This window comes from Pyrgilauda ruficollis, unplaced genomic scaffold, assembly GCF_017590135.1.
Source record: "Pyrgilauda ruficollis isolate IOZ18807 unplaced genomic scaffold, ASM1759013v1 scaffold134, whole genome shotgun sequence".
NCBI lineage: Eukaryota > Metazoa > Chordata > Aves > Passeriformes > Passeridae > Pyrgilauda > Pyrgilauda ruficollis.
In genome coordinates, this window is record NW_024511877.1 from 929,498 (window position 1) to 942,149 (window position 12,652).

Below are 12,652 nucleotides of genomic sequence, written 5' to 3' on the forward strand. Positions count from 1 at the left end.
CTCGCTCTTTGCGCTGCTGCCAAATTTCTCCTACTCTCACTTGCTAAAGTGATACATCGCAGTCACCTCTTAAATTAGACACCAGCTTAACCCTGTGACAGAGTTCATGAAACCTGTGTGCTGTGAGGAGAGACTGGAGCACGCTTCTTAATTTGGGAAATGCCACAGGTGTCGGGTCAGTCAGCTGGATTTTATACAGCAATTCATAGGATCACGGATGGTTTTGGCTTGGAAGGGACCCTACAGAGCATCTCATGGGCTTGGTTTTCCTGTGGTGGTTTGCTAGGAACCCCAACTTTGTTTTCCACAGATCCATACTAAAACCTTCAGCTGTCTCCAAAGGAGTGTATTCTCCTTCAGCTTTCCCTTCAGGTGCCAGCAGACACTTCCCTGCAGTGCCCAGCCCCTGTTTTATGGGAAAGCCCTCTGTAATCCCAACAAAAGGAGCTGCAGAGTTTTCCTCTGCCCCTTTATTACACAGGAGGGTGGGTGTCTGCCCCGCAGTTCAGCTCTTCCTTTGGAAAAAGCACAAAGCTGAGAAGGAATAAATTATTGAGGCCATTAATCTACAGGTGGCAAATGGAAAAGGATGCCAAAATGAGAGGGAATTATCTGTGGGCAAAATAATTTTAAATGGGCACTAAGCTCTGTAATTGAAGGTGCAAGAGTGCAAAACTTAATACTGGAAGGAAACCAGAAAATGAATGTACTTATGGTTGGGCACTTATGAAGGTAGTTTTATTGCACATTACCAAATTTTATAATGTCTTCATTGTGTCACTGTTAAGTGTCCAGAATTAATATTCTTTAATGTGTAAAATAAAAATGTGTTTAATGTGCCAGTGTTAAATAGGTCCACGGCAAAGTCAAGTCTGCGAGGGATATTTCTACTTTAGCACTCAGTATTTTGTCAAATAATGTTTTATGAAAAAAATCCCACACTGAGTGGGCTGCTGGGAAGTGCTTCCCTTCCCTTCCCTTCCCTCAGAGCCCAATTCCCCAGGGTGGTCTTTGTGAAGAGGGGGCAAACAAGATTTTGTCATTTCCAAAGGACCATGGATGGAAACAGCCTGGACAGGTCCACGTGCAGGTGTCAGCACCTGCCTGAGGAGGGAAGGGTGAGGAATTGCCCAGCCTGAGCTTTCCTGACAATTTCTGAGAGCTGCAGTTGTCAGACTGTCAGAGCTGTAAAAGCACTGAAGCCTTGGTGTAAATTTTCTAAACGCAGCTGAGATTTCCAAGAGGACTCACAGTTCTCTTCCTTAGGGAATTCCCTATAAACAAGAATCCTAATTTACAGTATTTTCCTGATTCCTTCCTCTGTTCTGGGCCCACTCATGGGCTCACCCTGCACAATTCCCCTCATTCCCTGATTACTGGTTGGCTCTGTTCTGTGAGCGTGCCAAGCCTTAAGTAAAAGCACTTGGGGTTTATGAAAATATGGAGCTATTTTGGAAAAAAGGATCTGCAGCACTACAGGAATGGTGATTTAAGGTCCACACTAAAACCTTCAGCTGCCGAGCAGGCTCCTGTGGCAATAAAATTCCTCTGTTCTACAGATGTTTTGCACACCAGAGCCAAAGCCCTGTCGCAGGATGTCACCAATATAAAACACGTCTGTCAAAATTTTATGTCTCGGCTTGTCCCCCGTGGGAGGGGGGAAAAAATTGCTTGTCATGAGCTGGGCTTTAGAAAGAATGTGACAACGTGGTCTGTGTTAAAGCCTTGACACGACACCTTCCCACAGCAACCCAGGCAAGCCTCCAAATGTTTCTCATTCTGCCACTTCTCTAACGTGGAGGGAAATGAAAGAGGCTTCCTGGCTGTGCCTCTGACCTTTGGAGAAATGAGTTTTAGTGCTGTGCTGAGGTGCTTGTCCCTTCTGATTGTCCTGGCTGCTTTGGATTGCCTCCCTGTGCCTTCCGAAGCGTTCATCCCCAGGTATGGGATCATATCTTTGAAGAAGGTTGAAGGGATTTAAGTCTCCAGGCTCAGCTCTCCTTTTCCAAGCAGCTGACAAATTGTGGTGTGCTCTGTGTGGCAGTTACTGGAAATAGCTGAAGCCTGCAGAGGGTGAGCCAGGATCCATAAAAATGTTCTTCCTACTTAGGATGACAATTTATAATTTAACTGCAGCTCCCAGCCTAACGATGGCAGATTTACACATGGTGCCATCCAGCTCTGCTGTGCTTTATGACCAGGGAGCTTCCCTGCATTGGAACAGTGGGAAAACTGTGGGAATGATGCAGGAAAACCACATCAGAGAGCAGATCCTCAGCACTCTCCTAGAACACATTGTCTTAATTATCTGAATTAATTGCAGCCTGTATGGTGTATGTATGGTCTAGGAAATGAAAGGTGATGCTTCCCTGGGAGATGTGCAGTTTTCCTCTCTGGAAGCAGGGAGCAGAAGTTAGCCAAGGAAGAAATTCAGTTGGGACTGAAATTTGCAGGTGAATGAATAGATGTTGATGTGAGAAGTAGCCCCAAGGAGTGTGGGTGAGTAGGAAAGCACAAAGGGGAAGCAGGCTACAGTTCTTCCTTGTAGGAAGGCAGAAAACCCAAAATCTAAGACACAAAACTTTCTCCTAAAATAAAAAGGTACCCAAAAAGGTCATTTTGTGCTTTTCTTTCTTTTTTCTTTCTTGTTTTTTTTTTAGATCAGATGGCTTATGAAATTTTAAATGCTTCACGTTGCAGAACAATTTCTCTTTGCTTACTTGGTGTGATTACACAAGGCTCTGCAGGAAGATGTGCTGCAGCTACAATGTCATTAAATAACATTTTCTGTCGGTGGGTTTATTCTCTCCTTCACCAGAATATTTAATTGCCACTGATGCCGATGGGAATTGTGTGCCTTTGGAGGGCGTGCAGATTTAATACGGAGATGATTCCCCAGCCAGGGCAAGCACAGTGAAACACACACAGAGAGTTAAAGAAAAACTGTAAATAAATATCTTCCTCAGAGCAAGTTCTGGAAAAACTCATTCCCTCCAACATCCAGCTCTTCCTTGTGGCTCAGCCCCTCCTCTAAAGGGAAGCTAAATTACCTGACAGGGGATGTGTGTTACAGATAAGTTCTGCGAGGCAGCAGAGCTTCCACCAGACCCCGAGAAGTGGCAAGTACAAAGTCAATTGAATGGCATGCAATTATCTCCCAAATTATAAAGCACGCTTTTCAGCCCCCACAGCATTTTATGGAGCTGCAGCTTGGATTGAGAAATCCCACTCCACCCGCTGCTGACCTTCCCCTGGCTGAAAATAACCTCTGAGAAAACCCCAGGAGGATCCCAACTAGCAGCCCATAAACCCCCCTGACCTTCTGCAATGGAGACAGATTTGTGTATTAACGTGTCACGTTCCCATTCCCAAAGAAATAGGAGCACTGTAAAACTGGCCTGGGTTTGGTTAGAGGGAGCTGCAGCAGGACAAACAGCTTTGCAAACCCAAAGTGGCAGATATGGCTTTATTGAAATGTTTGAAATGTTTTTCTCCCCACCCAGCAGCTGCAGCTGACTGAGATGCAAAAATCAATCTGGTTTCCTGGGAAGTCTTTAATTCCTCATGAGCGGAAATAGGAGTATAAATTATATGCAGGATTCTTTCCTGCCATTCTATAAATCAGTTGCTGACTGGGATTTGGATATTTACAGGACTGACAAAGAGCTCCTCTCCCTCTCCTCTCCCACACTGCACACAGGAAAAGCTCTTTACACAAACAGATCACCTCACAAGCTCGTTCGGTGCTTTCAGGTCTCCAGGTGGGAATACTCTGAATTTTCTGGAAGCAGGAAACTTTTGGAAAAATTCTGCTGTTGTTTTGTTAAATAAGACTAAGGCAGGAAACTTGCCTGGAAAACCTGATGGAAAGCCAGCTGATTTTTAGGGTGTACAAGTATAGGAGCCTACAAGTTTGGTTTGGTTTTTTTGGGGTTTTTTTTTGTTTTTTTTTTTTTTTTTGGCCTACAAGTTTGGTTTGGTTTTTTGGGGGTTTTTTTTGTTTTTTTTTTTTTTTTTAACAGATGTAGACTCCTAAAACACTTTGAAAATTTAGTTACCTTGGAAAATTTGTCTACAAGCACCAGGCAGACCTGGAAAAAAAAGGCAAAACTTGTGGTGAGATATCTGTAATGTCATTTCTACTTTGCTCAGTGATAGAAGCTCTCAGGAGGTGGAATTTGCTATTCTGGAAGGTTTGTAGAAAGAATCCACGACTCTGATATGATTTAACCTCATTGTGACACAGATCAGTAAAACAAATGAATATTTTATAATAAAAAATAGAAGCATTATGAGATTTTAGGGAGGGGAAAAAAGCTGTCTCATACTTCTGAGTGCACAGTTTGAGGAATTTGCAATAGCTGGAATCGGGGCCTTTTAAGATTCCTCAAACGGAACAGAAGGAAATTATTTTTAATTAGGGCAAGAGCTTGCTTGGGGCTGCATGTCCCTCTCCTGTGGGGTGCAGGGAGGCCAAACTTTGGGAGGGCAGGCCCAGAAATGTGTGTAACAAATATTGAAGGGTCAGACTTGCCTGGATGAGGAGGAGGAGGAGGAGGAGCAGGTCAGTGTCCCTGCCAGGAAATCCCACTGTGTTTTTGGGGCTGCTGTGCTGATGGCAGAGATGCTGAGGCAGGAGGAGCTGGGAAGGTGCATGGTTTGAAGTACACGGCTGAGGCTGTTGAAGAGTAGATTTTGGCTCAGGAAATGGGAAGGAGGGTTTAAGGAAAGAAGCGAAGCTGTCTCTGTAATGCACCAGCAGAAGTGTTTATTCTGTGGCAGTGAGAAGAACCGATAGTCAGCTGTGTGCACATCAATTATTTAAAACTATTCCAGCAAGTACAGCCCTTGACCTCCCTTCACCATCCCCACCCCCCAACAAAAATTCTTTGAGTGATCAAAATTTATTTGAATTCCTTCTGCTTCAACACCAAGTATTTGTTCAACTGGATTTGCTGTCGTCACATTGGAGAGGAAAGAAAAATTAAAAAAAAAAAAAAGAGTTTGGGCAAGACAGTGAAGTTTTTCCTCAGCTCTATCAGCAGGATGTCCTTTGTTCTGAAATATTACAGAAATCATAGTAAGTCTTACAAAAGTTATCCAGTCTCTGGAGCACTGAACACTTTAGAATCTGTGTCGCTTGCAAATCCTTATTTCTTTCCGGCAGCTTTTCTAGATAGGAGAGTGATGGAGGAATCGAGTCCGTGGGCAGGTCCACACCTTTGCAGTCATGCTAAAAGGATGAACTGGAAGCACAAAAAGAGAAATAAAGACAGAGTAAGAATGGTTGTCTGGCAGGGAAATTCCTGTCCCATGAACACGGAGTTATGTAAAAGAACCCCCAAATTTAGCCTTATTTCAGTGCAATAAAATCAGTCGTGGGCTCACTACTGATTTATGTCCCTGTGCTGTACTTGTTTGGCACAGATGCACACACTCATTTTCCTGTTAGAAACATCAATTTTAAGCCCATGGCAAACACAATTTGCCACTGATGGGAGGTAAATGGGTGGGTGATGTCTCCCTTTTGGGAGGCCCAGCAGAGGGGAAATGAGCGCCCCACACCCCGATCGTTCAGGGGATGGATGAAAGATCCCCCATCTCCCTGCCTCAGAATGGGGAGGGAGGGGAAGGAAGAGGAGAAAACACTCAGCTCTGGATTCTGTATTCAGGGCACATCCCCACTGCCTTATTATCACATCAGAGAGCCTGGACCCATCAGTGCCTTCGTTACACAACCGCTTCCTCCCCCAAGAATTTCTAATTCCGCCATTTTAATTTCTTTTGGGGACTCTCTGCAGCCTGCTCCACTGTCAGAGAGGAAATTTGGTTTATTAGACAACATCTCGGAGCAGTTAATCCCACCACTTTGTTTTAGACCTTGAGAGGTCAATGCATAATTTAGAGGGGTTTGGATTCCGTTCTGATTGCTCCTCGCTCAGAGACAGCCTCAGTGATACGAGCTCAGCTTTCCCAGGGCTCTGCTTTCACCATCAACTCTGCTGCCACGGCCCTGACTCCTGTGCCTGGCCTGGAACCCTTCCCACATCCTGGAACCCTCATTTCCAGGGGAATGGGAGCAAACTGCAGCTGCAGCCCCCCTGCAGCAGTGTGTGAAACTCTGAATTACAGCCTGCAGCACGGGAAGGACAGGAATCCTGTGGCTTACAAACAGGAAAGAAGGACCAGCAGGATCTTTCCCAACCACAGCCCTCTTGCCATCAATAATTGTTTCGTTTTTGCTGGTCTGTTAGAATCCCAGCAATGATGTGGTCACTGACATAAAAAGGCATAAAAAAGCAAAGGAGATCATTTCCAGACAGTTCACAAAGGCTGCTCTGTCACACGGCGGTCCAGAGAATTTCTGGGCTGATGGCTCCTGTTACAAGTGGAGGGAGTGAGACTTGGAAATAATGTTATTGCATCTTTGTGACATATAAAGAACTCAATTCAAATGTCAGTCCTCAACGGAACACGAGATCTCTCAGAAATGTGAGGCCCAATCAAACTTAAAAAATAACATAAAAATAAAAATATCTGTTGGATTTTCAGGACATTGTGCCATTTACAGAGCTGAGAGTTAGAGAGACAGATTTCTTTCTAAATAAAAAGCTAAGGACAAGAAATAATTTTCTGGATTCTCTAGTGTTTGCCTCATTTCCTTGAAAAGCTCCTGAAACCAGTGTCATGTTTATTCAGCTTTTAGTCAGGAGTGAGGCAGTCCTCTTTTAATTAAAGCTGAGCCAATTTTAATGTATTTTAACAGCTGTAATTTTATCAAATGCTCCATTTAGACACTCCTCCCTGCCCAAGCCTTACTTATCCAAAGCTCTCATTATTCCAGTCATCTGTGGTGTTGCCAGTGCTCTGCGAAAAGGGAGTGTGAGTTTCTATGTGACATACAAATACATGTGTTTACCACCTCCAGATCTGAGGAATGACCTCCACACAGGACAAGTAAGGAGTTTCTGCCCTGCCTCGCTGGCCTTGCCCCTACAGCTCTGAGAACCAAGCAGAGTTCATGTCATATTTTTGGTGAGCCACCCTTTCATTTCCCTGCGGGCACAAAAAGCAGATATTTAAAACTGAGTGTGTGTCTGATCCAGAGATACACGAGGCAGACATTCGGGAATGAAGACATGTATGTCACACAGGTATATGTGACATACAGGGGCTGTGTTTGTCCTGTCAACTCCATTGAAGTCTACAGGAAGAGTTTGTGCTTCAGCAGGCTGTTTTGTGTCCAGAACATTCAGAAAGGCAATTAAAGTTATTTTTCTGCACCAGCTTGCAGACTGAGACCCTAAATGACCCACCCGGTGTCTGGAGGCTTCAGAGCCACAGCGCTGCTCTGCGTTCAGACGCCGCCTTTCAATATCAGGCTATTGGCCTGCCCGCAGCCTGAAAGGATTTGAAAACAAAAGCGGGAAAAGCACGACCGACCTCCCAGTCCAGCGAGCGACGTTCCCATCCTTCGCCCGTGTCCTGACCGAGCGCAGTTTGTCCGTGTGTCCCGCGCAGAGTTCCCGGTGCCTCCCGGAGAAGGGAGGAGCGCGGCTCCGCGCGGCTCCCGCCTGGATGCGGGGGGTGCCGCTGCCTCCGTGCGCTTCCCTGGGAGCGGGCACAAGGGCTGGATGCCGCCCCGCTGGCAGCACGGGCGTGCCAACACTCGTCGGGCTCGGGTTTGGGGCTTTTCAATTTCTTCTCTTGCGCTTTGTGTGGTTTGGCTGGGCAGAGCGGGGTCCGTGCGGTGCTGTCCTGAGGATGCCGAGGGAGCCGGAGGAGCTCTGGGCGGGCAGGAAGGCGCCTGGCCGGGTCCCCCGGGGCTAGCTGAGCTTCTGCAGCTCCTGCCGCAGCCAGGAGGGCAGCGGCTGGCCCAGCCTGTGCAGCAGCTTGGACAGCTCCACGTTGTGCTCCCGGTAGTAGCTCGACAGAAAGGCTCGGGACTGAGCGGGGAGAAACGAGCCAAGATCAGGTTAGAGGAAACCCATCCCACAGAGGGCTCTCACAGGGGCCCTCTCTTCCAAAGCTCAAGTTTCCGATTTTTAAAAACATCAGCCCAGTGAAAATGCAACAAAGAAAAAAATAAATCCGTGTGTTTAATTAGGGTCAGTGTTAAAACGTCTCCCATAAATTTCTGGAAAGCCCTTACCTCTTGGTCCATTGGTGGGTATTTCCGACCTTTGCTTTTCCCCAGGCACTTTGTTTTCCCTCCTTCCAATAACTGGCACCAGAAGCCTTTCTGAGGGTCAAACCTGTGGAGCATCACATCTTTTAAAAGACCTTGCTTCAGAAACATCTCCTGGCTACTGAGACATCAGTGTTAGCCCACAATTACGCTGCACACATCTCTAGATGACTGGAATTGTGAGGACGGAGTGAGAAACCTGTGTAAATTCTGGGAATTCATTTTTCCCACAAATCTGCCTTGGAAGTGCCTAAAAGCAGAAGTTTTTCCCACTGTGCTCTAGCTGCACTGGCTAATTTTTGTTGTCCTTGTGCAGCCCATCACAGGGTGATGTGCAGCTCTCCTCAGGAAGCGCTGGTTGGGTGCTGATGATTTAACCCGCCTGAAGAAGGAGAAGAAGCTGCTGCTCCCTATCACTGCATCTAAATACCATTTTCCTTCCCAGGATGGCATTGTAGCATAAACACTGTCTTAGCAGCCTTATCTGAAACCTGCAGTTTGATTGTGATGCCTGAAATGCAGAGATAGAAGAGGTTCAGATGAAGGCTTCGCTGAGGAGCGAACGGCGCGTGGCGCTGAGTTTGGAATTTATTGCTGCGGGACTTGCAGCAGGCATAAACCATCCCAACGCTGCACATTCCTGCTGCTCAGCAGATGTTTGAGAAGGATGAAGGGTAATTGGCTGGAACACAGAGTTAATTAGTTACACACCACCTTTCTGCCCCTGCTCTGTCCCCACGACACGGATGCACCTGCAATTTGCTGCTGTGCAGAAGTGGGCGAGTTTCACGAGAAGGGTGAACCTCCTCCATGGGCTTTTCCTTGCCCAGCCTATTAATGCAGCCTGACCTTTGTTTCCTAAATTGTCTCTGCAGCTGTATCAATTAAAAACAAATAAATCATTGATTAAATGGGTATATTGATGATAGATTCATTTCTGCTTTGGCCTTTCCCATCTGCTCCTTGCGTGGTGAAGCGCTTTAGCTGCCTTGCATTAATTTCCCAAGAGGAACAGCAGCATCGTGTGCTGGGTAAAAGGGAAACTGCAAAACTATGCCCCAAACAATCCTTCTGCCTCAGAAGGAGCTTATTGAACATTATGAAAAGGATGTGCACATTTGGGAAGGGGAAAAGAGGGTGAGGCAGTTTGGGCTGAATTCAACCCTCTGCGTTCAGAAATCACAGAGCTCTCGGGGCTTCTGCAAACGTAATTGGGCACAGTGGAGGTATTTATTTAAAAACAGTGATAGCCCTAAGGCTAAAGCTACAGGGGAGCATTTTAGAGCTGTCAGCAGAAATCCTTGGTGGCCTGCTTGTCTTCCCTTCCCTGCAGAGTAAGCCTGGGGCAGAGGCAGGGTTTTGGGAAGGCAGTACCTGATGCCAGAGGCAGGGAATGCAGAGCCAAGCAATGCCACCGTGAGGATCTTTCTCTCACTCTCTGACAGAATGCAGCAGCCCTCCAAGGCAGAAGGCTTTCCTCAGCACTCTCCTCTGGTGTGTTTTCTCTCATCTGGTGTTTTCCTCGAGCCCTGCCTCTGCGTCCCCTCTGCTCCCCTGCCATGGCTCCCTTCTGCCTGGGCTGATTTTACTCTCCTGCAAGACTTCCACACACTGACTCCGGGTGATGGACTTGTTGCTCAGTGCTGTTCACAGGACTGGGTCCTTAGGCTGCTTCCTGACACCTTTAAGAATGTGTGGTGAGCAGTTGTTAGGCAGTAATGACTAGGAACCATCCTGTGCAATCTTTTCCCCTTTGACAAGCCCTGCCAGAAAGCAGCTACACACTTTAATGCATTTTCCCCTTCCATCCTAAATCCCTGCAGAAGTGTGTGCTTCCACAGCACATTTGCATTCTTGATGCCTCTAAACAGGGAGCGCATAATTTTATGGATCTGTTTACAATCCATTTTTCCTGCCCAAACCAGTATGAGAGGCCAAATTTCTTCCTGCTGTGTGACTCCACTGACTTTAATTTAGTTCCAGCAAGGAAGATGTATGTCTGTGGGTGTGGATTTTAAAAACCCAGCAGAAGGCACTGCAGATGTGCAGTTGTGAGTTGTTCAAACATCAATAGCTCAGCTCTGTGATCAGACTCCTCCTCCCCTCCATCCTCTTTGGAAACCAGTGACTTAAAAAATTGCCTTCTGAAATCCAAAATTCTTCCTCCAGAAAAAGGTTTTGGCAGAGCAACTTCCTTAAGCACTGAAGTCTTCCTTTGAAACTATGATAAAAATAAGCTGAACCCTGCCAGGGAGGAAACATGAAATGGTAATTGCAAGCAGAGAGGAGCAGTGTGGGGCAGCTGCAAAGTCTGTGGTTGTGTTTCCCTCAGGACCAGCCTGCAGGGAAGGTGAAGCAGAGGCTTTGCTGCTTCCCACTCCATGTGCTGGCTCAGGGCTTGGAAAAGCAGTGCCAGGCTTCCCAGCTCATGGATATCCCAGGGCTGGGGCTGTAAGGAGGTGATGCTCCTCGCACAGGGAGCTCAGGGCAAAAGCTTCTTACAATTTTCTGCTGGACTGAGAGGGGAATTCAGCCCACTCCCACCCCTGCAGGAGTCTCAGCCATGTGTGGAAATCCAGACAGGAAAATGGGATTAGGGAACGAGTGCTTCTCACCCAGCCTCTGCCATCAGGCTCCTTTGGAATAAGAAATCCAAGCTTCCCACACCTGACACTCCAGGCTTCAGCTCCTGGAGACTCATGGAAGAGAAGCCCAAGCTTCTCAAAGTTATTGTTGTCCTGATGTCTTTGTAGTTAATAATGAAGGGATCCTGGTGGGAGGGGATGTACCCTGGGATCCCACAGGGCAGATGAGAAAAGGAATACACTCACGTTAGGGCTTCGGAGTAATTGTAGTGAGGAGAGACTCCCAGAAACTTCTGCACTTCATCCATCACAGTGGCAGGGTCACTTCTCAGCTGCTGTCCATCAATAATGAGCAACTGCAGGGGTAAATATGGCACTGATTGGAAAAAGGGCTAAGATTAACAAAAAAATGGCATTACTTCACTTCTGTGACAACCTGGATTTAAATTAGCTTTAAATGACTTTGTTCAGTGCTAAAAGCATTCATGTGGATGAGCTCCTTTTTGGGTTTGCTTTTCACTTTATTGAGTTGGATTTACATAGGTGGGCACCTCGTAACTCTGCGTGTGCACCTTGTTCAAATGCAGGAGTTAAACCTCCCAAGCCAAACCTGACACTCAGACAATTCTGAGAAGAAGAGATAAGGAAAGGATGCAAAACATTGCTGAGGTTTGTGATGTGTCTGTGGGAAATCGTGAGGGGAGAAGGCAGCAGCTCCAGGTGAGGGCAGAGGAGCAGCCCAGGGAACAGGGCATGGGATGCTCAGCACCCTCTGCACGCTCAGAATTTGCCAGAACATCCCCCTCTCCTTTGGAGGAATAAGTTGGGATGAGGTGGGTAAGGAGGAGATGTGGCCTGCTTGCTCCCAGGGCATTGCTGCCCTCGCTGCCACCTCAACATCTCTGGGAGGATTCTCTCCCCATTTATAAGAATAGAAAGGCCAGAGAGGAAAGAAGGAAGTAAATGACTAATTGAGATTTTCTCCCTTCTCCTGGAAATGGGATTGACCTGCTTCTCTTCTCTATAGTACAGCTGAGGCTGTATAAAAAGAAAAAAGAGGCTTGCAAGAAGGCAGAGCTTCTAGTTCTTTTTGTTGTTTGTTTTTTTTTTTCCCCAGGTCCCTGACAAAGCTCAGCTCTGCCTCCTTTCAGCAGCACTCTGTCCCACCCAGGGCAGTCTCTGCCATTTCCTAAATGAATTTTCCCGCTCTTCCCGCAACATCTGGCGCTGCAGCCGGGCCGCAGGAGCCTCGGGAGCGCTTTGGGCAGTGCCAGGGCTGGGTGAGCTGGGCAAGCCCTTACCTGGGAGGGCGGGAAGTGCGAGAGCCACCTGTGGATGTGCAGCGCGTACCAGCCGGGGCTCAGGCAGCGCCGCTGCAGCGCCCGCAGCTCCGGCGGCGCCCGGGACCCTCCGGTGATCACCTGGAAAAAGCTGAACCTCAGGGCAGCGGGGTCCTCGTGGGAGCGCTGGTGCTGCGGGGAGACAGGGAAACACGTGGCACAAGGATGCTGCGGGCTGAAATCTTCGCAGTGGCCGCTTTGCTGCTTTGCCTTGGCAGCCGGGAAGGTGGCAGTGAGATACAGCCGGGTGCAGGCTGCAGCCCCCGGCCGTGCTCTGCTGCTTGCAGAACTGCCTGGCAGGATCAGAAATGATGCATTTCATGCTGTTCCAGCATTATTAACCTCAGTCTATTTTAACACTGAATTTAGTGTTTCTTTTATGTTTCCATTTTTCCACAAGCATGCTTATACATTTCCCTAAAAATAGAATTTTTAAATAGTGCAGGGTTTGTTATGGAAGGGTGTGGGCTCAGTAAAAGGCAAGGAAGAGCATCCTGGGGAAAACAACAGGCTTGCTTTTGTTTCCAAGGAGAGAAAAC

At 47.3% G+C, this 12,652-nt stretch overlaps 1 protein-coding gene across 1 annotated transcript in view; it reads right to left on the reverse strand.

Annotated features, from left to right (window-relative positions):
• Positions 1 to 7,734: 7,734 nt before the first annotated feature.
• Positions 7,735 to 12,652, reverse strand: part of NDST4 (N-deacetylase and N-sulfotransferase 4) — a 50,856-nt gene continuing 45,938 nt past the window's right edge. Inside the window, exons 10-13 of the mRNA XM_041459335.1 lie at positions 12,075 to 12,245; positions 11,020 to 11,129; positions 8,153 to 8,255; positions 7,735 to 7,946 (exon numbers count right to left, since the gene is read on the reverse strand). Of these exons, the coding sequence (XP_041315269.1) occupies positions 7,827 to 7,946; positions 8,153 to 8,255; positions 11,020 to 11,129; positions 12,075 to 12,245 (504 nt within the window). The 3' untranslated portion in view covers positions 7,735 to 7,826. The remainder of the gene's footprint in view (positions 7,947 to 8,152; positions 8,256 to 11,019; positions 11,130 to 12,074; positions 12,246 to 12,652) is intronic.